At 37.6% G+C, this 26,051-nt stretch overlaps 2 protein-coding genes and 1 long non-coding RNA gene across 17 annotated transcripts in view; all 3 read right to left on the bottom strand.

Moving 5' to 3' along the window:
* LOC129416550 (uncharacterized) overlaps positions 1–13,750 on the bottom strand; it is a 129,067-nt gene extending 115,317 nt beyond the window's left edge. For all 3 annotated transcript variants that reach the window (XR_012372293.1, XR_012372294.1, XR_012372295.1), the window contains exons 1-2: positions 13,652–13,750; positions 9,159–9,242 (exon numbers count right to left, since the gene is read on the bottom strand). This is a non-coding gene — a long non-coding RNA (uncharacterized lncRNA). The remainder of the gene's footprint in view (positions 1–9,158; positions 9,243–13,651) is intronic.
* Positions 13,751–13,977: 227 nt separating this feature from the next.
* On the bottom strand, positions 13,978–18,693 carry ly6pge (lymphocyte antigen 6 family member pge). 2 transcript variants are annotated; one of them, XM_055170850.2, is made up of 3 exons: positions 18,353–18,693; positions 15,301–15,417; positions 13,978–14,887 (listed from the first exon to the last, which is right to left on the bottom strand). In XM_055170850.2, the coding sequence occupies exons 1-3, from the start codon at positions 18,402–18,404 to the stop codon at positions 14,691–14,693; spliced, it is 366 nt and encodes a 121-aa protein (XP_055026825.1). In that variant the 5' UTR covers positions 18,405–18,693; the 3' UTR covers positions 13,978–14,690. The 2 variants fall into 2 exon arrangements, with proteins under 2 accessions (XP_055026825.1, XP_055026824.1); XM_055170849.2 differs by having other exon boundaries at positions 15,289–15,417; positions 18,353–18,688.
* A 1,183-nt stretch (positions 18,694–19,876) lies between these two features.
* Positions 19,877–26,051, bottom strand: part of tacc2 (transforming, acidic coiled-coil containing protein 2) — a 79,132-nt gene continuing 72,957 nt past the window's right edge. For all 12 annotated transcript variants that reach the window (XM_073873327.1, XM_073873326.1, XM_073873315.1 and 9 more), the window contains 6 exons: positions 24,420–24,463; positions 24,194–24,226; positions 22,703–22,863; positions 21,762–21,868; positions 21,487–21,607; positions 19,877–20,777 (listed from right to left, as the gene is read on the bottom strand). In XM_073873327.1, coding sequence (XP_073729428.1) covers positions 20,712–20,777; positions 21,487–21,607; positions 21,762–21,868; positions 22,703–22,863; positions 24,194–24,226; positions 24,420–24,463 — 532 coding nt within the window. In that variant the 3' untranslated portion in view covers positions 19,877–20,711. The remainder of the gene's footprint in view (positions 20,778–21,486; positions 21,608–21,761; positions 21,869–22,702; positions 22,864–24,193; positions 24,227–24,419; positions 24,464–26,051) is intronic.

The raw sequence follows: 26,051 nt of genomic DNA, 5'->3' as shown, positions 1-26,051 counted from the left end.
AATTTGCATGACGCAAAGTTAAATCCTGTGAGTAATCTAGAGCGAGTAACGCGATGTCCCGCGTTTGGTGTGTACGTAGCATTACTTACCGCATGCAACTCATGTCCCGGTTGGACCTTTCAATGAAATCCAGCGCATCAAACACACACGCAAAACTCAACTGCTACCCTGATAATAAACTATATCCATTGTTGCCATAAGGCTGGCTTTCTTCTCCTTACATCCAAAAACACAGTTCTTCTTTCGTGCCATTGTTGAGTTTTGAAATTAAACAAAGCTGTCGTGTGATGTGCTGTTTGTAAGTTCTAGCGCCTCCTGCTGATTGACAGGTGGGCGGGGTTTTCCGGGGGAAATGCCCATAAAAAGAAGTGATACGTATAGAAACCTCTGAAACGTCAGCTGGACCCGTAATCGAAAAAAAATGTCCAATACTTGTACGAACCCTGGCGAAGTGCATTCGGCACAGAAATACTCTGTAACACGCCCATCTGCTTTTTTGACACTTTGCCTACGTTTAGCATGAGGAAACAACTATTAAACAGTGTTAATAAGTCAGAATGCATGAAATACCAATGAACCACCCCTTCAATATTATACACCTAGGCATTTACGCCTGCGGCTGGCGTATGTTTTCAATTTTTTTCAATGGAATTGCCGTGCTTTTCAATACGGCAGCAGCTGGCGGGTTATGTCCGTTGTGAGCGCCTGAGTGTTTCACCCAGATTTGAACATTTTTGGTGCTCAGCACTGGGCGTGGTAAAACCATGTTAAACTCTGGGTGAAACACTCAGGGGCGAGATAATTAAAATAATTGATAAACACAACAGAAGTATCATAGCAACCAAAGCACATAGCTGAAGAAACGCTGGCAAGCACACCAGTAGGACAACAGATATGAATATGCAAATTAGCCCCACCTCCACTACATCGCACCAACTCTGACCATAAATATATATGGACATAGATGCTATATTTAGCAGTTGCAGACACAAACCTGCTAAGTCCAGTTTCACAATGCATATGTGAGTTGAGAGTTTGCAGCATGTTGAGAGTAGTGCTGATGTTAACAGGTTAGAGCATTCACACTGCACGTGTAAGCAGCGTGTGCTCACGTCACAGAAATGGAGCAAAAGCAACAGTGCTGCAATCGTTTCAGCACTGCGCCTATGCATCCATATATATATATATATATATATATATATATATATATATATATGTCTCAAACTACTGATCCACTTGTTCAACTATTTTGAGGTGATTGGTTACGTGTATGTGACGTAGCAAACTGAGGTGATTTCAAACCAGTTTTGAGACTGTCTTATGGAGAAAATACTCAGCAATGGTGTGGAATGATGAACTTCAATGTTTTGTCTTAAAGCATATTAAAAACAAATAAAAAGAATTTAATAGCACAGTTATTCATTTTAAGTAAGCTCTTCCTTTAAGTCTGTTCCTCACAAAAAATATTTTAGTTTAATGTTCTCTTCATTGCTTGTTGAAATTTTATGTCCAACCCTTTGCCAGGTCATGCCTAATTTTTTCCTTTTGTATATATTTGAATGTATATATACACATTCTGAGCTCTTCAAAAATAACAATAAAAACATTATAAACCATAAATTCATATTATGATATATGAATATAAAAAACTGTATAGTAGTACATAAGATGCAGTAAAGCTACCCTGTCTAGAATTATTTCTTTGGAGCCAATGGCAGGATCACAACGATGTTTCATATTTGTGCCAAAAAAGAGATATGAGGAAAATGCTAGCGACACATTAATTGAGATTCTCAGCAAAATTACGGCAGGATTTTTGACATTCTCAAAGGGAGAAGTATTCAGAATGTGTTTTCTTCTCTGAGATGTCACTAAGCCATTATTTGCACTCTGATCTTTAAAATGTTTGCAATGTTTATATAATAATTGAAAAAATGAACTTCATTTTAACACCACTTTAGTGGGTGTGTAGTTGTGCACTGACAACTACATTAAAGTACAGGCTGATCATTAAATTGCCCTCTGATTTTGCAGATTATGCTCAATCACATCTTTCTATTATTGACTCAAAGTGTATGACTCAAGAGCATTCATCTATGGGAATCAGTTGTGTGAAACATAACATGCGCAACCACATTAAAGTGTCTGTGATCTTACAATAGGACTGCTGCCAACATCGAAACCGTTTTAAAATTACAGCTCATTGAACGCACCAGGTTACTAAGGTTACACACATCAGCCTTGTCCATTGACTCGGGTGAGTGAGAGGATGAAAATGAGCACATTAAAAAGACTTATAAAGAATGTTTTGATTAAATGAGCCTTCTGTAATAACACCACATCCTGAGATGACACGTAGAGTCACTGCGACTTTTCACGAGTTTCGAAAACCTTGTTACATGGTGTTAATTGAATTAAAATTACAAATGTGCAATTTCTTGAATGAGTCATGCAGTTTGTGATGCACGAGCTGAAAAAACACCAAGGCAGATAGATGGCCAAGACATGGGACGAGTGTTGGGATAAAATTGGTCCATCTCTGAATGTGTGACGCTGCTACCCCTAGTGGTGCTATGGAAAATTACACACAGGTTCAGGCAGTAGTGCAGAATAATCCCTGCTTCCCGACCCCTATGTTCCCCTTCAACCAGGCTACATGCCCTCTTCCCTTTTCTTCTCACACAGCTTCAACAAAGCCTCGTGCCCCCCTATAGAGAGTAGCTTAGGTCATTACAGTGTGCTGTCAAAACCTGTGACCACTATGCATCAGAGCTGCCAAGATTACAGTCTGAGAAAACAAGAACGGGTGGGGAAGAGAAGGAAAAAAGTCTTAGAAAGTCTTGGCCATATTTTCCCCCTCCTGAAACTGACCGCTGACTGTGTTTTAAAGCTACTCTCACAGGGTCCACTAACTTGGTGAGGATACAGCAACAGAGAATAAATGGAAATGGACAACTTATCAGGATCGGGATTTATAAGAAGCAAGATTAGGAGAACTAGAAAGACTGTTTAGCTTTTCTGTCAAGAATAAGGACAAACACGTTCGTTTTATTTTTTTCTAAAATGCTGAAATGCCATGATATGTTAAATGATTCAATGGTTTTTCAAGACTTCCAATAACGTAAACTATGGCTTTGTGGTTAGAGCATATGATGTAGCACTACTGAGTCATAGTTCTAGTGTTGTAGTTCTCGAGACCGGTCTCGGTCTCAAGACCAGTCTCAAGACCACTTTTTAAAGGTCTCGGTCTCGTCTTGGAATCGACCGCATTTTTACTCGGTCTCGTCTTGGTCTCGGACAAAGAGGACTCAGAATTTTATTTCAAGACCGGTCAAGACCACAACTGATGGCACACTGCAAAAAATGATTTTCAAGAAAAAAAATTCTTAGTATTTTTGTATTTTTTTTTTTAGTAAAAATATCTAAACATTCTTGGATTAAGATGCTTTTTCTTGATGAACAAACTGACCCAAGAAAATAAGTCTAGTTTTTAGAGCAAAAATATAAAATTTAAGTGATTTTGTGCATAAAACAAGCAAAAATAATCTGCCAATGGGGTAAGCAAAATTTTCTTGAATTTTTCTTGAATTTAGTGTTTAGGAAAAGGTTCAAGATTTTTTTGCTTACCCCATTGGCAGATTTTTTAGCTTGTTTTATTCACAAAATCACTTAAATTTGACATTTTTGGTCTAAAAACTAGACTTATTTTCTTGGGTAGTTTTGCTCAAGAAAAAGCATCTTAATTTAAGAATTTTTTGATATTTTTACTGAAAACAAGACAAAAATACTAAGAACATTTTTTCTTGAAAATCATTTTTTGCAGTACACATCACAAATTTATTTTTATCATTAATTTTATGCAGTTTATTCAGGTTTGGCATATGATGTTGGCATTATTTAAGCATTGTTTAAGTTTCTCCCAATGATAGTTTTTCAAATTTTATTACTAAAAACACCTGCATTGTGTTAAGTGGATGGCAAGCCATGAAAAGACAGTTCAGATTAAATGGCTAAGTTGATTTCAGCTCTTTAGTGTTTGTTCACTTTTATTTGCTTATAGACAAAGATAAATTCCCACATATCTGCAATGCCTTTGATTATTTTACCAACTTCTCTGATGGCAAACACACACACACACAAACACACACACACACACACACACACACACACACACACACACACACGCATGCACGCACACACACAGACAAGAAGTGCCTAATCATGCATATTCCACATTTTATTATAAGTGTTTTAATGCAGTGACTTGCACTGGTCTTGGTCTTGACTTGGTCTCAGCCTGTCTTGGTCTTGGTCTTGACTCGGTCTCGACCCTTTAAAGTCTTGGTCTTGTCTCTGTCTCGGCATGTCTTGGTCTTGGTCATGACTACAACACTAGTGGGTGCTGACCACGACTATGTTCCAAAAAACAGCAACTAACCTAATTTGTATTTTTCAGAGGTGTCGCTGTTGCCCCCAATCTCCTTTCTTCAATCCCAAATTTCCTGCTTTAAATTTTACATTTGTGCATTTGGCAGCAACTTTCATCCAAAGCAACTTACAGTGCAGTGTCTTCCCTGGAGGTTTGAACCCATGACCTTTGAGTTGTTCTGCAACTAATGGCGCTTTTCCATTGCATAATACGCCACAGTTTGGTTTGTTTGGGTCGGGTCAGTTTACTTTTGGGAGCTTTTCCACTGAGTGCAGGACGTAGTACCCAACACTTTTTTTAGTACCACCTCGATCGGGGTTCCAAGCGATCCGAGCTGATACCAAAACGTGACGCGAAAACACTGTAGATCACTGATTGGTCTGAGAGAATCGTCACTACCAGCGTCATCGCTATGTAAAAGATTAGCTTTACCCTTATGCTAGCTTGCAGTGTCTCGAGTAAACTTGTTGTTATTTGTGCTTTGCTGTAAGTTGCCAAACTCCCTTTTAGCAATGAAAAACATCCACAGGCTGAGAATCAGCAAAACAGTTTGCGGCGGCACATTCGCAATGCGCACGTCCGCATATATGCTTAAATGCAACTTAAATGAGACTCAACGGAGCGTGTCGACTGAAGCCATGGGTGTTTCTACAGAAACTGTAGAGGTATTGATTAACGCAATGTGCAAACATCTATTTGTGGTGGTCAATTTTAATTTTGTGGCGCACTTAGAAATAAATGAATGTATCAATGTACAACGACGCTCTCACATGTGTCCCAGCAGTAGGCAGGGCAAATATAACCACACGCCTATAATCCCTCCCACTCCATAGTGTTACTAAACTCGATGAAAAAGCTAACCAAGCCAAACTGAGGTGAGCTAACACAACCTAACCCAAACCAAACTGTGGGGTACTATTCAATGGAAAAGCGCTATAAGCTACAGGAACACCTAGCTACAAAACATTTTGGTGAAACATTTACAAATTTGGCTGCTACTATTCTTCAAATCGCCTAATTTTACTTAATACATCTTATCAGTCCATCCATTCCTTGGAAATCGAAGCCATAACGTTTTCCGTTGGAAGCACCATGCTCATCCAGCTTAAGTAGCACTGTAAAGCATAAAAACAAAAATGTAAAGGTACATTTCTAAAAGATTAAAGGGAGGTACAATCAGTGTTGATTTACAGAAACAGTTCTTCCGGTAACATATGACCCATCCAAACTGCTTACAGCAATGTAACAGCTGGCCCTTATCAGGGTTATGTGAGGGGAGTCTTCATAAAATAGCAGTTTCTCATTAAGTGCAATGTCAGCCCACTCAACAGGCATTGCAAACACAAGACAAGCCCAACGGAATGGCAGACTTTTCTAATGCAAGCAAAAAAGCCAAGAGTGGAAGCGCATCATAGATAGAAACGTACTAATGACAGGAGTCTGAATATATCATCGCGTAACTGTCTGCCAAGGTCTGTCATTGTCTACCAGCTCTGCAAGATCTACCAGCCCACTGCAGTCACTGGTTGAACCGAGTGGGTAGGAGACAAGAGTGTATACATGCTGAAGAGGAACCCGGGGTGAAATCACATTTGTCAGGAAAACTTTTAATTACGGTTTAAATGCAAATCCTCACATACTTAAACAAGAGAATGGTATTGATTTGAGTTTGTAGGATCTAACTGTACAATTGAGGAGAACTGAATGGATGTGAGTCATCCTCTGTGTGTGACTTTCAATAGTGTTTTTTATGGATATGCAGGAGCACTACAGTAGATGCATTTCTGTTGAAGCTTTCTGTTCCACCCATCTTCTTCCATTTAGCCAGTAGAAGAAGAAACACCTTGCATTAGGAAGTGCATCACAACTTAATGCCTGCACTTCTTTGTACTTCAATACCCTAGAGAGTCCACTTGAAATAAGTGTAAATTTGCTTGCTAACAATGGCTTTGGAAAGCAGTGTTTTATACAAAATAGTTTCCTGAAACCCGATAAATATTTCAGGGAGGCTTATGCTCAACTCTCTGCAGTCAGTCAGTGGTTGATTCAAACAGGGCTCTGTCCGTATGATGAAAGCCAGCAGAATAATGTCCCACAGTAACCTGGTGATTGTGCTCAAATACACCCAATTGATGTGGTATTGCAATACAAAAGGAATCAGTATGAAGATGACCAGCTAAGCATATCCTCTGACAGGTAAAAGAAGATCTTACATGCGGACTTGTGCTTCAACAAACTCATTTATAGGCCAAGACATGAGTCATCTAGCAGTCGGATAGTCACAGTTGGACGGTTAAGAACATACCCAGCTGTGCCTCCTCCATTATGGCACCTGGCAGCCGCTGTTCCATGCCTCCGTCTGTTGTGAGCTCTTCTCTCCCAGTGTACCCGGAGCCAGGCCTCAAACTTTGGCCTAAGGCCCATCTCTCCCCCTTTCCACCAGCTCCCATTATTATCTCATGGTATTCCTGTGTTTGCGCCCTTCTCTTTAAAGAACAGAATTACTTCCACCTCCACAAACTTGTCAAAACCAATTTGCTCCCCTATTATCCCCTGAACTGATTTCGGAGTGACCTCCTGTCTCCCCCCCACTTTCCCACTTTCTCCTCAATCCACTGCATCTCTCAACGGAAACCCCAACACGACCTGTGCTCCAACTAAACCGAATAACCCCCCACCATCCGGACCCTTCCTGAGTTGGACTCTACAGTACCTGCAGTGTCAATCTCTCCTGCTTTAATGTGGACCTCATTCTCTGTTAAACTCTCGCTCTGTAACAGAAAACAATAAAGGATAAAAAAATGCAAAGGCTCGGGAAACACAATTAACTGCCTAAAACAAAGGCAAAGAAAACGTCGCTAGGGAAAGGTATAACTTGACAGTCTATGATGGAAGGCTTGGCCTTCAGAAACTTGAACCCCTTCACGGCCTCCACTTCCACCTCTCTTCAATTAGCGCCTCACTAGTTACAATGTGAAGGATCTTCGTTAGGACAGAATGTTCAATTATATCAGTTGAAATTTGTTTCCAAGACTAATTGTCCAAGTTGCATGACATGGCTGAGTGAGTCTGCCCCTGCCCCAGGGTGCAGTGGTGCAAGTTGGTTTTGGTTGGGAGCTTTGCTTCACTCCACTGTATTTTTTGCTTTTTCTAGTTGATTTTAAAGTGGCTAAAATGTCCTTAATATTTAATTCTCACTAAACTGCAAGTTTAGTCTGGTAAAAACATACATACAAGCGATATTACTGTTGAAGACTTTGATTGGCAGCGAATTGTACAGTGCATATGTGGGCATTTTCATTATTTTGGACACAGTGCTTAGCCATTACTTGATCGATGAATAGTGGAATGATTTATTTTATTTATTTGTAGGCAATTTATATGATTTCAATTAAAATATTTAATTCAATATAACATAATGACTCTAGGGTGTAACGGATGGGGATGCATTTTTGCATTTCCTAATTGCTGAAATTCAGTCTGGTCCAGAAGGGGATGAACAACAAGGATCTTCCATGTTGTTCCAGTGTCTCATGTTGCACACTTATTATTATATACAGAGACTTTGTGTGTTTTATAAATGTATTATTTTAAAGGTATTGCGGAGGATGTTCTTTTTCCAGGTGGATCATCAAGACTATTGGTACTCCTAGTTGTCAATCAGGAGTGTTGCGCAATTGCATTTTTTTAAAAAGTGGAGAACTTTGTTTTCCAGAAAAATGTTGATATTCCTAGAAACAAGGTGACAAAAATTATTAAAGGTACAGTGTGGGTTTTTAGCGGCATCTTGCGAATTGCAATCAACCTCAGTTTCGAAATGCAATGAGAAGATACGGTAGCTGCCACAGGACAAACATGTTGTCGTCTGAGACAACGTAGGGATGAAACGCGCTAGAACATCTAGAACAGTAAAACGTCTCATTTTAAGGTAATAAAAATAATACAGTTCATTATTTAAGGTCTTATACACAACTGATAATATAGTTATGTATATTATATTGCATTTCTGTCAAAAAATACTTGTAACAGTTACACATTGCTGGTGGTGGCCAGTGACTTTTTTTTCAGGGTGCACGATGCTAAGTTCGTCACAACATGTGTGGTTCGTAATTTCAAAATATGTGTTCGGTGCATCGAGTGAACCTATGTGCATCACGTGTCTTGTCAAAATAAGTGCCTGCTGCAGACGCGTCTAAAGGGTTTATGATAAAAGAGGTGGTCGTGTTTGACAGATACTCGCATAATCTCATGTGTAATCAGAGTTTACTGTTAAGGGAGTGTGTTGCGTGAACGTGAGTGTTTCTTTTATCATAAACGGATTTGACGCGTGTGCAGTAGGCACTTATTTTGAACACGTGATGCACATGGTTCACATGACAACACACATGACACTCCGAACACATATTTTGAATTTGCGTCCCTCAAAAGAGCAGTCACGAGCCGCCACTGCACATTGCACCTTTAAGTCTTGTTTAATGATTTGATTTTAATTGACCAAATATTGAATAATTTGCCTACAAAGCTTTCCCCTTAAAACTAAATAAAAATTCATAAGAAATTTTCACTGGGGAATGAAATACTAAGGTTGAAATCTTTTTCTTTTTGTAGTGTTGAAGAATAAGTCTTTTAATAATAAAATAAATGGTTTCTCTGAAATGTGTCAGACTTACTATGCTGCAAATAATATTAATCTAAAATAATTATCACATGTAAAACCAAATGATTATACCTTTCAAAAGGATCTTCAGCAATGGATCTTCAAAAACCCTTCTCTGACAGGTCAGAAAGTATTTAATTGTTGAAAGCGAGTCGCCTGCAGGGATGAAAGATTTGTCAGTGTCTAAAGTGTGAAATAGCACGTGAGAAAAATAATTAAACTAAACTACTATTTTTAGCATCTCACGATTGTAAACCATGGGAATCCACTGTTTTCATGTTATATAAAAACTGTTACCTTGCAGACTTTGTGATAATGAGCTAAATAAAACTCCAGTGATAAAACAGTTATCTTGAAACATTCAAACATTCAAATAAATTGCATGACTTAAAAAGCTTCAAATTTAGTAATTCTTGATTCCATACTTCTGCAGATTTTGTTTACATGATCACGAAGTGAAAATGAAAAATTAGGGTTATTTTTTATTCTCAAGTTTCAACTCCGTTGAATTCTGCTTCTTTAAATATCTTCACTACAGTGCTTATACTTGAATGTATGAGCTCTCCACAGCAGACTATTTAGTTTCATTTCAAAGTGGCTGAGGCCTGACTGATTATGCATAACTCTAATTCTTCCTACACCCCATCCACCCCCTTTTCCTGAACTTATTCCCTTCTCCCCCCACCCTCCTGTCTCTGTGCCCACTCCCTTTCCTGGTTCCAAAAGCCCTGGGTCCTCAGTCCGGAGGTAGATCACTTTAATTCTGCTTCATAGATCTTTTTCAAAAAGACCCGAGACCCGGAGACCCCAGATCCAGTGACCGTGGGCTGAACCCAGACCTGCCAGTCTGGCACAGCACACGCGCAAACACAGACATCATATCACATACTTTTCCACCACATTCTTGTGTTCCAACATTTGATATGATGAAAGCAAAATAAACACTTTCAAATAATTTCCCATATCCTTTTATCCAGACTGTGTGACCAGAAACACCAGCTAAATGGCATTTTTTAAACACTAAGCTGGAAATATTTACTGTACATACATATTGGTAATTGATCGCAACACATCAAGCCAAAAGTTTGTTCTACACAGTGGAGGGAGTAGTTACCAAACACAACAAATACGTTGCACAAATTTACTAAGAGCGTATCATCATTTAAGATGCTGCTCTACTGCAAAAGGTAATTGTGAAGATTTAATGCCACATAGTTCATAGAACAATGTGCAAAAACCCAAGTGTGCTGCCAAGACCTTCTAGGGGATCAAAATGACCGTTGTCTGGTTTCCAACATTCACCAGTAAATGGCATTTGGCTTAATGCTTTCCATAGTGAGGATAGGATTTACAGTAATAATAGTCTCCCTATAGGAAGAAAAGGATTAGACCTGAGCAGTTACCTAGGGAAGATCAAATGAGCGATATGGTCACCATAGTAATGACCTTTAAGTATACCACTGATGGGAACCAGTAGCAAATTTATGAAATGATAAGACATTTTTTGGATAACACTTTCCCTATAAGCTCCAAGGCACCTGCTCTGGTTTAGTACGATAAAATTTCAACGCAACCTCAGGCAGGTCACGAATATACATCATAGCAACAGACCTTCTTCAAGCCAGACTTTTCATTGCGGAAGGCTCCCCCATCTTACCATGAAGAATTCCAGAAGGCAAAAAACAATAAGATGTCCCCCACCCCACAGATGAATACACAAGGACACATACTTATGTCAAGGCTACTAATAATCTAAACAAATGTTTACCATAGTAATAAAAATAATATATGTACTGCCAAGCTAGATGCACCTCTGCTTTTGAAGGTAAAGTGCACCCTTGATTTTCCCCAAACACCCATTAGTCTTATGATTCATAGCTTTATCCTCCGTGCTAAAGTCTTGACAAAATGAAAACATACAGTAATCTGCAAATAAAGATGATGAGGCCTGATGGGCACTGAGCACCCGGTTGAACAGCCCTGGAGTATCACAGTTTGGGGTCAGGCTCTATCCCCCTCTGGGGCAGCTGGTTCACACTATCACACCTGTCTGTCAGAGGAGAATCTTACAGGCCTCACAGGTGGAAACGAGGAAGGTTGATGAGTGCAAAAGTGTCAGAAAATGAAAGGAAACTGACATAACGGTAGATGGAAAGGATGGGATTAAAATGTAGACATTTGCTGTGTCCTAATTTGCCTATTTTTTTTTTACAAATATTTACATTTTCTAAAATGATGTAGGCGTCTGTTTTTGTTGTGGGAAAGTATATATGAAGAGTTTGGTTCCAAAACGCGATAAACGAGTTACTGCCAAAATCAGTGTATTTAAAAGTAAATTCTGCAGTCATTCTTTTCTGCAGAATGCAATAAATCTTTCCATTATTTTACGCAAAGCCAACGAAAATCGGGCAGGACCAAAACATTTTACAGCTGATCGCTGTGATAAATGTTAAGCGACAACGTCCCAAGTATAACTGCAGCAATGACAAGTGTTCTCAATATGACAAAGTAAGTGTTTTAGTTAATGCCATTAATGTTTCTTTTTAATCAGTGTATACCACTAGTCAACTAAATGAATATAACATGGCAAAGATGAAGGCACATTTATATTTATATTTATATTGATTCAATAATTTTATAGCATTTTGAAAAAAAACTTGTCATGGATTTATTGCACTTTGTGGAAAAATCATTCGTTTTTATAATAAATCTTTGAAAATCAAATTATGGATTTTTTATGTTTTTATAACCTTAAGATGCTATGTAAAAGTTTGTAACAAAAATAATGGTGTTTCATCTTTTCATTTTCTTGGTATATAAAACACGTTTTTACCGAAATGAGTCAAAATTGATTTATTGCGTTTTGGAACCAAACCCTTAATATATTTTAGTTGATAAGGTTAGATCCAGTCGTTGATTCTGATTTGTTCAATAGCTTAAAGGGGGGGTTTAATGGTATTTCAAGCATTCTGACTTATTAACACAGTTATAGAGTTGTTTCCTCATGCTAAACGTAGGCAAAGTGTCAAAAATGCAGTTGGGCGTGTTTCAGAGTATTTCTGTACCGAATGCACTTCGCCAGGGTTCGTACAAGTTTCGGCTATTTTTTTTCGATTACGGTTCTAACTGACGTTCCAGGGGTTTTCGATACGTATCACTTCTTTATATGGGCTTCCGCCGGAAAACTTCCCCCGGAAAACCCCGCCCAGCCGTCAGTCAGCGGGAGACGCTAGAGCTTGCTAACAGCTTATCACGCCACTCAGCTTTGTTTAATTTCAAAAGTCAACAATGGCACAACAAGAAGTGTGTTTTTGGATGTAAGGAGAAGACATCCAGCCTTATGGAAACAATGGATATAGTTTATTATCCGGATTAGCAGCGGAGTTTTGCGTGTGTGTTTGATGCGGTGGATTTTCAGAACCGGGTCATGACGAATTACACGTGGTAAGTAAGACTTCTGTCTTATGTTGGAAATAGGCGCGTGTATATTATATAAATGACACGAACATGTAGTGAATCATAAGTTAAAACAGTGTTGTATAGTGTTGCATGACTCGTACTCGCTCCTCCCGTGTTATAACTCCTCCTTCTTCATTTTTTCGTACGTTATCGGAAAGATTCGGTAAAGCTAATCTTTCTTTTATAAATCTGATTAAACCAAGACTCTTCAGAGATATAAAGGATGTCATACTACTCCATAGGTACTCCAGATTAATATCAGAAATGCAGAAACACCGTGTGTTACGTGAGCTTTAACACAGCTAGGACCGCTGCACCCAACGATTCTGTGTATCACTGCGCCCTTAGCAACATAAACGTAAAACATTTTGTTGCTGTTCACAGTCAGTTAGGGTCTATTTCTTTCAGCGGAAGGTAATCTTTTAGTGATTTTACTTCATGAAAGTTGGAATGATAGGCCTACATAGGCTATATTGTGGCTTTTATTTTTGTAGTTGTGTGAGTTGTGGCTAATTTCCATAGACTGTCGTATAAAATATCAGTCGTAGCAGTGTTTGCACGGAACTGAATATAAAATTTTCACTGGAAACAGACCATCGGAGTTTAAGGATACTCATCATTTTAACATTTACAATTTGGACTAGTATGCAAATTGGGACACACATTTTAGGGGGCTTAGTCAATAGACAGAGACACCAAAGTTTCCCGATCGTTTTCTAAATCAAAGACAATTAACCCACTCTCACATATTGTAGGCCTTTCCTGACACAGACACCATAATGAACAAATAAATCTAAATATAATTCTGAACGCGTATTAAAAGGTCAAAAGTTCAAATGTAGCTTATCTTTAATCACAGACTTAAACAATAGACTAATAAAAACCCTTACAAAATTAACCTAGGATTTTTAGCGGATTGATTATCATTACTACAGTTGTACTGGAAATATCATAGTATCACAGTAAAAAAGGTCCCATGTCGACTTCTCTCAGCACTAAGTTACCACGTCTGTGATAATCCATATTGTTTACGATCTCGACACAACAGTTACAGGTTTGACTTGGATTAACCGTAATACTTAAAAATGTAACATTCGTGTCTCTACCTTGGTCTGGTCAGGTACTGTATTTTGGATGGAGTAACCGCGGTGCCACCAGCAGCTTCAGTGTTTTAACGGTGTTTGTGTTCAATTGTTGTTGAAATGTGTATTTACACTGACACCTAGTGTTAAAAAGGTGTATAACACCTGAAGGCGCTTTAAAAAGCTGTACTTTTAAAGCAGAACATTTTAAATATATTTCAGTAGATAAACAGGTTCAATTTGAGGGTAAAGAAACATTCAGATAATCTTTTATCGATACTATCTTATTCCTTATATATCTATTTTTTAACTGAATCCCATTAAGTCCCATATTAACAGTCATTAAAACAAAAAAAGCAGTTTATTTACAGTCAAGCAGAAAAACAAACAGAGCCAGCAAGTTTGTGTTTCTGTATGTTTTTCCATGTCTTCATTTCCATCCACAGAGTATCATAAAGATTAAATCATATAGGGGATAAAGGGGAGGTTTCCCGGACAGGGCTTATCCTAGTCCCAGACTAAAATACATGTTTTAGTTGCAAGTAGCTGCTTTAATAAAAAGAAACATATTGTACTGACATATCTTAACATCTTAAGATGCACACAATTGTTTTTGTAAGGTATGTTTGTAAAAACTATTTAAATGTCGTAATATAACTAAGGCCTAGTCCTGTGTTAATCTAAACCCTGTCTGGGAATCTGCCCCATAATGTTCTTGTTCACTCTGTACCACCAAAACTTACTTAAATAGATCTCATTTACATTTATTTGGCCTACAGAATAAAAGGCTTTTGGCTTTTTGAGTTCCTATTGAAACAACGCCACATTTGCCTCATGTATTGTAGACATATGACACAACATCTGTGCATGTAAGGTTCTATGTGTTTGACTAAACATTATATTGCATGCACAGCTTTTAACAAGTTGCTAAAAATGTAGGTGTTGTAAATTTTTACATGACTTATTTTAAATATGACAATAAAATCATGGAGTACGCAGCGTTCGGTCAAGTCCCACAGTGGTAATGAACTTTAACAGCCAGGTCAGTTCATCTATGGCCACATTAGTTTGACAGCAAATGCCAGACGAATAGCAGAAGCCCCAGAAGAAAGTTGACCCCTGTGCTCATTCTGTTGGCGTGTCCTTTAACATTACAGTCATCAGAGTAGCAGCAATGAACTTTCACCCCTGGAGCTCTGTAGCCCTGACTGTTAGCCTGACTGCAGAAGGATTTGTAAGAGCACGACTTCATAACACCACCTAAGAAGACATAAAAGGTATGAAAGCTTGATTACATATAGTAATAAAAAGGAAGATGCTATTTCCAAGCTAAAGTCAGACAGTCTTCCCAAACACAAGCCTTATTTAATGTATTTCTTTCAAGCACTCATATACACACACTAAAGTTGTTAATGATTTTTCCAATTTATTTATTTTTAAGTGATGAATTACTCTGATGTAAGCAATTTAATGTTCTGAGAGTTTTTTTCTCTTGTGCCGATGCAAGAACATTTTCACATTTTGCTGACGCTCTTACCCAAAGAGTGCATTACAAACTATCATTTTTTTTCAATAGTATGTGTGTTTCTTGGGTTCAAACCTATGACCTTTTGCACTGCTTACACAATGCTCTTCCACTGCACAGTAATAATTTACATTACCATTAAACTTACTGCCATGTCCTCGGACAATAGCACATGCATCTGAGAAGCTTGGACATGTTTTGGAGCCCTGCCGATTACAGTCTTCATCTGTGGCACCCATGCAGGTATAACACTGCAGTGCTTCACCTATGGGAAAAAAGAATCCATTTAATATTACAAGTCATATGAAGAGGCAAAAGATTATACCATATCAGAGAAAATGGTCCCTAGCTGTCACTAGGGCAGCAAGGCCCTATCCACATTTTGAACATTGGGTGGGACCAAAACATTCAGTGCAGTATGTATATTAAAAATATCAATGTTTTAGATTTTTGGGTGGACATGTCCCCCTCAATGTCTGTTGTGGTTATAGTCCTGTAGGGCAGTACCCTTTAGAAAGGTGCTACTATGTAAAATGTATGTAGGCTACTGATATAGGCCTACATTAGGTACCAATATGTACCTTTGAGGTACTATTATGCACTTAATATGTACCTCTGATGTGCTATTATGAAGAAGTTTAAAGGAAAACACCACCGTTTTATACATTTTAAGATGTTCTTACCTCAACTTAGACAAATTAATACATACTTTTATTCAATGCGTGCACTTAATCTTTGTACAGCACGTTGTGAATGTAGCCTAGCCCCATTCATTCCTTAGGATCCAAATGGGGAAGAATTTAGAAGCCACTGAACACTTCCAAGTTTTCCCTATTTAAAGACTGTTACATGAGTAGTTACACGAGTAAGTACGGTGGTGCAAAATAAAACGTGATTTTATGCAGATAAAAAAACTATATTGTATATTGTATGGTGTAAGTGTTTGGTGGCTTCTAAATTCATCCTTGTTTGGATCCTAAGGAATGAATGGGGCTAGGCTAAATGCTAACACATTCACGACACACTGTACAATGATTAAGTGCACACATTGAATAAAGATAGGTATGTATTAATTCATTTTAGTTGAGGTAAGAACATAGTAAAATATTGAAAAACTGTGGTGTTTTCCTTCCCTAAGAGCAAAGGTGAGCTTTTGGAAAGGGTACAGCCAACTATTTTTGACCATTTTTATCTGACAGTGTAAGCCTGCACTAAAAGTTTTCTTTACATTCTAAACAAATATCTAGTACAAAATACATTTTACTGTACATTATTTATGCATTTAGTGGAAGCTTTAATAAAAAATAGATTAGTCTTAAGCAATTACATAGAATGTGTTTGCAAAGCTTAAAAAGTTTCATCATTTTATAGAGACACTATCTGTTATGGGAGAGAGAAGACGTGTTTTTATATATAGGCAAAACATTCAACATATCCCTATCAAGTATGTAGTTACATGAATAGCACATCCTTTTGACACTGGCTCAATGTGTCCATTTGCATTAACTCAAGGTTCTGTTTTTTTTGTGGTGACAATCAAAGCACATTTCTTGATTTTGAATAAATCTATGCTCATAACTGGAAAAATAAATCATGTCTAAGCAAAGCCTACTATCTTAAAGGGATGGTTCACCCCAAAAAAAGCAAATTCTGTTATAATTTACTCACTTTCGTGTTGTTACAAAATTGTATAAATTTTGTTGTTCTGATGATCACAGGAAGATATTTTGAGAAATGTTTGTAACCAAGCTGTTCGTGGACCCCATTTACTTCCATAGTATTCTTTTTTCCTACTATGGATGTGAATGGGGTCCATGAACGGTTTGGTTACAAACATTCCTAAAAAAATATCTTCTTTTGTGTTCATCAGAACAAAGAAATGTATACAGGTTTGTAACAACATGAGGGTGAGTAAATGATGACAGAATTTTCATTTTTGGGTAAACTATCCCTTTAAGAGGATTTTTGTGTAAAGTCACTAGAAGAGTCACACAATGGCAGCAAATATGCTGTCAAAAAGAAATAATTTTGATACCGTCTTATAAAATTCTAGAGGCCATTTTACATCTTCCAAACTTTCCACATTTTTCATTAGGGACTGTGAACTCAAACAGTTCATTGTTTCTAGCAACCGTTCACCATACACTAGGGATTAACAAAAAAATGGTGGAGAAACAAGACAGTGTCTTGTAAAAACCCGGCAAATATGTTGTAGCTAAGCCTTTTTTAAGTGCCTCTTTGCTATCATCCTCTTCGTCTGCTTTTATAAACAAACATCCTTTGAAGCCAACAAGATCAGAGACATACACACACATGCCTGCACCACTAAAACACCTTCAAAAACTGAATTTCTATGCTTTCTCTGGCATTTGTGTCCTCACCATATAACAGATCTAAATTACTGTCTTTTATAGCGAAGACCTTCAGTGTACAGGACATGTAGGCCTATAGCAAAACCTTTTTACTGGCACTTATTCTAGCTGTTTGAAATGATCCACAAATCAATAAGTATAAAGTATTGTGCTTGCACTAAAGTAAAACCTTATTTTTTAAAGCATTCATCTAAATTCCATTTTTATGGCACATACAGACTACACACTATAGACTTTCCAGAGCCCTTTTCTGTAAAACTAATAAAACAGTCTTCTTTTGTTTAAAAACTGAAGCTATACTGAAGAAGGAATATTTACAATATATTTGCAAAAGTTGCATACTGTATATACACAGTCAGAAAGAGCACATTTATAAATAAAAATGACAAACTTCCATTATATAGCCTAAAGTTAAACTTTCCACAGCCAAACATGGAAATCTCCACTCAATATACAGTAAAAGCAATATTCAAAAGCTTCAAGTTTATGTTTTAATTGCTTTGACTTTGCTTTTGGTACAGGGGAACATTATCTCTTTTGTTTATGTTTAAAGGATTGCTTTTACGAATTCCTTACATTTACAGTATTCCACAAATCAAGAGTGACACGATTTTCATATGCACGCTTACGGAAACCAGTCACTGTGCAGATAGTGGTCTGTATAAGCTAAATAAAACAAAGAAAATTTAAACTGAAGAACAAAACAGCAGATTAAGAGGTCTAGACTGAAAAGCTTATCAGGATTTGTCACAAAGCTTCACCTGTACAGTAACCAAGAGGACACTTGGCCAGTTTAACAACACAAACGCTGAAGGAAAGGTTACTTACTCTGAGCAAGAAGGAAGGTGCCAATCAGCAGGTAGAAATAGACCGACCTCATATCTCCTGTGGTCTTGCTGTCAGGTCACTACTATGAAAAGCAGGTTGTTTGCCTGCAAAACCCTTCAGCTTAAGCCTTGTTCTTGGAGCGCTAATACCCAACAGGAGTGAGGAGACACAGATTACCAGTCTGTCCACTTACTGTAGGCCTGTGGTTCAATCTTAGGCTCTGAATGGATCCTTAACATCTAGACTAATCAGAGATGAGGGACTAATTACTGTGCTCCACCCCTACAGTGCTGCATGCTGGCCAGGTATCCCTACCGGTTTTATAATGCATCATCTATGTTTAACATTACTTGATAACCAACAAACGTGGGAAAACAGAAAACCAATTAAGACCTATTTTAGTAATCAAGGCTGTGTGTATAAATCAGGTAAAATCAATTCTTTAATCCATATAAAAAATAAGTCAGCATCAGTCCAGTATAATTGATGATCTGTATCGGAGGCAGCCCGTGACTGCTCATCCGAGGGGCACTGATTCAAAATAAGTGTTCGGAGTGTCATGTGTGTGCTTGCGTTTTCAAAATATGTGTTTGTTGCGTCATGTGAACCATGTGCATCACGTGTTTTGTCAAAATAAGTGCCTGCTGCACATGCGTCAAAACGGTTTATGATAAAAGAGACACTCACGTTCACAAAATACACGCAAGACACTCCCTTAACAGTAAACTATGTTTACGCATGAGATTATGCGAGTATCTGGTAAACGCGAGCATCTCTTTTATCATAAACCCTTTAGACGGGTCTGCAGCAGGCACCTATTTTGACAAGACACGTGATGCACACAGAATCAATCAACGCGCAGGACACATATTTTGAAAAAAGGAAACACACACATGATGGGCTACAAACATGTTGTGACGAACTTCGCATCGAGCGCCCTCAAAAAAAGAAGTCACCGGCCGCCACTGATCTGTATGATAATATAATCGATGTTGGCTGGCTTCAAATGTTATCAATATATTAAAATGGCAATAAAAAATGCAATATATCTAGTGATCATGAGATACATTTTATTAATGCCTTCTTGTTTATTAAAAGTAAATTACTTTAATTCTAAATACTTTAATTTATTATTTAATAATTATATAACTTTTTGTGTATTTGTCTTTTTAATTATATGCAGTGTAAAATCACCTACAAAATGAAGCAGTTTCTTTCTGTTCTTGTATTGTTGTTTATATTGCAGGTCTTTTAATTTGCTTGCTCACAGACATCTTGGTTGTGTGCCAGCATGTCACTGGCACTATTATAGTCTGTCTGGTTAATGCCCATCTGCCAGATAATTATTGCATATGTTTCCAGACACATGAGATCATGTGAGCAAGAGTCACTGTTTGTTCATAATGCTTTTTAAAACGACCCAGTGAGGGAGTAAATCGCAATATAACTGCAGCAAACATAAAAAAATATATATATGTATTTGTGTATTGACTTTGTGAGATATGGATGAGAAGATTAAAAAGATCTGTATTGCCATCTTTTATTGCACTTTGTAAGCATGTCCTGTACAACTGGCAGAACTTCTCTTGTGTAAAACATTCACCATAGCTGGACTGAGACAAATCCGTGTTAAATTAGTTCAAGTCAGAGCAATTGAGAGTCACAACTGGGTTCATTTATATATCAAAATAAAATCAGTTTGCTAAGAGACAACAAAAGAAACAACAAGTATCTACAAAGATAAGCAATGAAGCAAAACAAACTAACAGTATCAAAATCCGCAGTTGTGTTCCTTTACGATATATTCAAGTCATTTTCATATTTACAAAACCATCAAGGCATACAACATGCATTTTTTCATAATCATGAATATCACTTTGTGACAACTGTGAATGATTATTTAGACTGTTCTATGTTATATATTCATATATTCTCTTTCTTACGGTCATTTCTGTTTCTAGGTTAAGAAGACGAGAACCACAGGAATCAGTTTAACAGTCGGCTCCATCAGTGGTTGTCATGGCAACGGCACTCATAACTTCACACTCACTGAACACGCATACTCTCTCTCTGTGAGCTATACAGACTCTCACAAAAGTCTCTACCGGTGGAAAGTACTGTCACAAGACCCTCGATATAGGTACATTTGTGTACATTAATACATCAAAATGAAATAATTACAATCAGAACATAGTGCGTCCTCCCAGAGCGTCCGTGTTTGTGTAGACATCAGTAGTGTGAGATCCATTAGTTCTGTCCATCACAAAAAGCGAAAAATTACACTGAACCTCCATCTTTTTATACAACTCTTGTCCAAACATTGTCCTGTTGTAGTATTACACAGGATTCTGATAGGGGGCTAACTCTTCCCCATCTTGGCAATCAATTCGTCACATATTTTGGTCAGTTCCTCAATCTCTTTGTTCTGCAAAAAAAAAAAAAAATGCACTTATTATTTTGTTTGCTTTGTTAAAAAGAAAGAGAACAGCTTAGCTTTAAAACATATCGAGATTATTTGCAACAACATTTACATTTACGCATTTGGAAGATGCTTTCATCTAAAACTGACTTGCATTCAAGGTATACATTTTATATGGTATACGGTTCCCTATGTCCCCACTATAAAAAAATCCCTTGTTGCACTTAAATTTCCAACTTGACTTTACAATACATTATAAAAAATAAAGTTGAATGAGATATAACATTATTTTTATAATTTACAGCAATTTCTCACTAGCCAAGAAAGTTTAAATTAACTGTATTGCAACAACCAAAACGATGCTCTAACCAATGATTGATGGGAAGATTAACTAATCATTTGAATCAGTTTAAGGCGGGGTGCATGATCTCTGAAAGCCAATGTTGATATCTGAAATCACCTAACCAAACACGCCCCTACCCAAATAAAATCTGGACCTTTTTATGATAGACCCGCCCCACACATATGCAACCCAGGCAACGATGTTGGTTAGTAGACACGCCCCTTATTGCTGAGTGGATACAAGTGTGTTTTGGTACTCGGCCCGACTCCCTTTTCCAAAGTGATTTTCAAAATTATGTACCCCGCCTTTAATTTTAGCTATGCAACAGTCAATGTCTGTAGCAAATGGACAGATGGACTTCGAGTTTCAGACCTTTTGTTCCAGCGTGCGCTCCAGTGAATCCACTTTCATCTGTTCTTTCCTCAGACTGGCCTGATACGCTGCCTGCTCTTGCTTGGCTTTGACTCTCACCTGAGCGATCTCAGAATTCGCCCTGCACGTCACATGGACAAACGCATGGCATCACTTTACATTTTTCTTGACTTCTATCAGTTATATACTGTAGCTGAGCAGTCATCTAGAAAGTATAAATCCTATAACAAGCAAAGCAGATAAAAACGATGAGAACGTGTGAGAACCGTGCTTACTTATCCAGTTTCTCCTCAGCATGGAACTTCAGGGCCTGGTAGCGCTGCTCCTCCTTACGGACACGAGACAGGTACTCCTGAGCACATTTCTTCAGGACGTCCTCATTCTAAATGGAAGATGAAACATTATAGCCGATAAGCCATTAATAATGGAAAGACCTTTAACCAAATTTTCTTTAAATGTAAACTCAAAAGATTTACTAAAATATGCAATTTTTACATGATATAAATTTAAATATGTGACCCTGTCTGTGAAATCCATCTAGAGTCTCAATCTAATTATGAGATTAGGAGCATTAAAGATTGATTTCAGTCATTGATTTCACATTGATTTTAATTCAGTCAATATTAAAGATATCAAGGTTACATTTTTACATGTATTAGTATATAGGATGATTCAATGTACAAAACAGTAAATGACAAAATAACAGTGGCGGCTCGTGACTGCTCATCCGAGGGGCGCAAATTCAAAATGTGTTCGGAGTGTCATGTGTGTCGCTTGCGTTTTCAAAATATGTGTTTGTTGCTTCATGTGAATCATGTGCATCACGTGTTTTGTCAAAATAAGTGCCCGCCGCACACGCGTCAAAACTGTTCATGACAAAAGAGACGCCCACGTTCACAAAATACACGTAAGACACACTTAACAGTAAACTCTGATTACACATGAGATTATATGAGTATCTGACAAACGCGAGCGCCTCTTATCATAAACCCTTTAGACGCGTCTGCAGCAGGCACTTATTTTGACAAGACACGTGATGCACATAGGTTCACTCGAGGCGCAGAACACATATTTTGAAATTACGAACCACACACATGACTGGCTACATACATGTTATGACGAACTCCGCATCGAGTGCCCTCGGAAAAAGTCGTCACTGGCCACCACTGCAAAATAATGACTTTAGCTAGGACTGGGTCATGTGTAAGTGACTGACCTTGCGGAAGCCCTCCAAGACGTCTTTCATTTTCTCGTAGCGCCGGAACAAGTCAGCGAGAGATTTCTCTACGGAGTTGAGGTCAGCCAAAGCCTGGTCCCTCTCAAGAATCAGCTGTTGGATAGTGTGATGTGACAGATTCTTCTCTCTCTGCTCACCCTCTGAGAAACACACACATCGATACATAAAATCATTAAAAGTTGACATTACAGTAACACAACTGTTGATCTCCAAAAACAGGGTTGGTGACCACTGTTTAAATACTCTACACATTATATATGCATTTTTATGATGACTTAAATGAAAATGGTAGCTGTTATTTTGACCCTGAATCCCTGTGATGCATGCAGACAACTTTCACACACATTAAATGAATGGCAAACCACTGAGACACATAATGAAAAGACTTGCAACCTGTTTAACTGTAAAGACAAACTTTCACACATCAAAAGAAAAGATTATGGAATATCCTACACTTTGATTATTTATTATTAATACAGTGAATGGTTTTATATAAATTATAATGCAGTTCACTCTAAAAACAATGGTGCTAAATAGCACTAAAAGCTCGTAATCGTATGGGAACCATTTTTAGTGCTATATAGCACTATAGGGTTCTACAAAAGTGCTACATAGGTGCTATATAGCACTTAAAATGGTTCCCTATATGATTACGAGCCAGTGAACCACTTTTGGTGCCATTTAGTGTGTTGTTCTATATTAGTTTTTAGTAGTTTTCATGTGAGATTGTGGTGGTGAGAATATCTGAGAATCGGCCTACAAAAACACCTGAAGATGATAATAAAATGAAAAACAGACAATATCAGACTAAAGCCAGAACTCTTTTTGCCAGTCACTATCATATGTAGATGATACACAAACAAAAAAATGAAAAGTCGCTGTTACTTACCAGGCATGCCTGAGTCATTTATCAAATATTTATGGGGGACAAAGGGAGCAAAACAGAAAGAAGGCACTGCATTAAATCAAGCCAGCAGGGATGGATGTGTGAGAGACAAGTATATATGTCACATACAGATATGGAACAACTTCCTAAAGTAATGAAACTGGAGCCAGAAATGAAATTAAACTAAGAAGTGATGAAATATAGTGAGAATGAAACTAAATTAACTGGACAATATAAGCCAAGAAAGTCGAATATGTTTGAATAAATAATAAAATGAAATAAATTATGCAGCTGGAAGGTGAATGTTTTTTTATGAAGAATCGTGAATAAAAGAAGTGAAAAAAAATGAAGCATGTCCAGAAAACAGTTTTTGATGCAAAAAGAGAAAAGCATGTCAAGAGTAAACCAGACACCCGGTGTCAAAGTCTGAAAGAGAAAATACTGAAAGGCAAAGAAATACAATGAACTTGTCAGTGGGTAAGGCCTGGCGAGGGACGTGTTTAAGCAGATCATGTTTAGTTTGCAAAAGTAAGCCGGGTCAAGTGGAATATACAGGGAGAGGAAGGGTTGTGCTTTTAACTGACCAGTCTTTGGGTCCAGAGGCACACAAGATTTTTCTGCAAATTAAATGAGATATTAAAAACTTGCACATGTGCATAAGTGTTGCATATGTGTGTAGACGTGACATGATTGGGGAAGGTTTGTGCCTGGTCATTTAAAGTACTAAAGCAGAAGAAGAAACAGGCAAACCAAAAGTGCCTGACAGTTTTCACAAAACGCAAACTTGCAGCAATATAAATCAAGACTCACCGATCATTTCTGCAATGGTTTTCTCATACTCCATAACTATTCTCTTGCAAAAAAAGCATGAATCAATTTAGAAATTTAAATAAATTCAGAGAAATTTTGATGATACATAACTGATAAAAGAGAATTGTTGGATTTATGTAATTCAGTTATGAACACCGGATTCACATCTTAAAATAAAATTAACATGTATCTGCAGAGGTAACACATTCAATTTATTTTAAAGGGGCCATTGTCATAAGACTTTTTTAAGATGTAAAATAAATCTCTGGTGTCCCCAGAGTACACATGCGAAGTTTTAGCTCAAATACCATATAAATAATTGATTATAACATGTTAAAATAGACACTTTGAAGGTGTGAACAAAAATGTGCCATTTTGGGTGTGTCTTTTAAAATGCAAATGAGCTGATGAAATTCAAACACCGATCGCAATGATGGTGGTTTATTGCAATTGAAACTCAATTGTGCTGTGAATTATTTTCTTTCTCTCACTTTCTCTCTGCACCAAATGGTAGTGCTGTGGTTGGATAGTGCAGATTAAGGGGCACTATTATTATAATAAGATCTTCTTATGACATCATAAGGAGAGCCAAATTTCAATGACCTAATTTTTCACGTGCTTGCAGAAAATGATTTACCAAAACTAAGTTACTGGGTTGATCTTTTTCACATTTTCTAGGTTGATAAAAGCACTGGGAATCCAATTATAGCACTTAAAGGTACTAAAGAGGATGTTTGTTTTATACATTTTTGCAATATTACTTGAAACTGTCTTTACTAACTTATAAAAGACTATTTATTAGGTGCACTGAAAGTAATAATATTAATATACGTCATCTGTGCACAAGATAGGGCCTTAAAAACATCAGCCAATGGCCCTCTGGCTTGTCAATCACTGCCATTACGATCCTTGTGAGAGATGTGTGTGCTCCAGTAACTTTACACAGGCGCCGCATTTGCAAAGCGCATGAAACTCCGTCTTAAGTTTCGGCTTATTTTCATTGTCAATCCTCGAATTTGCACCATGGTAGAGTAGAAACGTGAAAGAGGACGTAAAAGAAAGACTTTTTTTGAAGTCGCTGAGAAGAGGAGAAAATTGTCAGAAGAACGTAATCTAACCAGAGTCGTTCTTGGAGAAACATTTAAACACTGGAGAGCAATGAAGGAACAGAGAGGTGTCAAGACAGACGCGCAGTTCGCAAAAATTCTCCTCGACAGGTAACAGTGATTATTTTTTCTTTGTGGAATAATTATTGTTGTACTGTTATTCAGGTATATTGACGTTGTTCTTGTACTGTAGTTGTAAGGCAGTAACCAGTCTGCTACATGCTAGTTGAAATGGGAGTAGCGTCGACTGATCTAACTTTACGTCTTTATGTGTTTATTATCATATCATTTCACACAATGAATCCACTGACGCGACACAGCATATGCCAGTGGTAAACAAGCACTCGTGTTCAAATACTCGTGCACAAGTTTTGGAAGGCGTTCCCTAGAAATGAGCTGTGAAGGAGGGGACTGTTTCTACGCATGCGCTCATTTCAAAAACTCAGTAACGGTCTTTGGATTCTCAGTCGGTGAAAACATCCTCTTTCGCACCTTTAAACATGGAAAAAATCAGATTTTTATACCA

The sequence above is a fragment of the Misgurnus anguillicaudatus genome, chromosome 11 (genome assembly GCF_027580225.2).
Source record: "Misgurnus anguillicaudatus chromosome 11, ASM2758022v2, whole genome shotgun sequence".
In the NCBI taxonomy this organism is placed as follows: domain Eukaryota; kingdom Metazoa; phylum Chordata; class Actinopteri; order Cypriniformes; family Cobitidae; genus Misgurnus; species Misgurnus anguillicaudatus.
The sequence above is the reverse complement of the archived record's forward strand: the minus strand, read 5'-3'. Positions and strand labels throughout refer to the sequence as shown.

What these genes read in the sequence shown, in the direction of transcription:
- ly6pge (XM_055170849.2), bottom strand. Translation starts at nt 18,404, where the DNA reads ATGAGGTCGGTCTATTTCTACCTGCTGATTGGCACCTTCCTTCTTGCT. An exon ending in CACCTTCCTTCTTGCTCAGA is followed by an intron (nt 15,418 to 18,352) that starts GTAAGTAACCTT and finishes TTTTTCCCATAG; the next exon opens with GTGAAGCACTGCAGTGTTAT. An exon ending in ACATGGCAGTAAGTTTAATG is followed by an intron (nt 14,888 to 15,288) that starts GTAATGTAAATT and finishes ATGTCTTCTTAG; the next exon opens with GTGGTGTTATGAAGTCGTGC.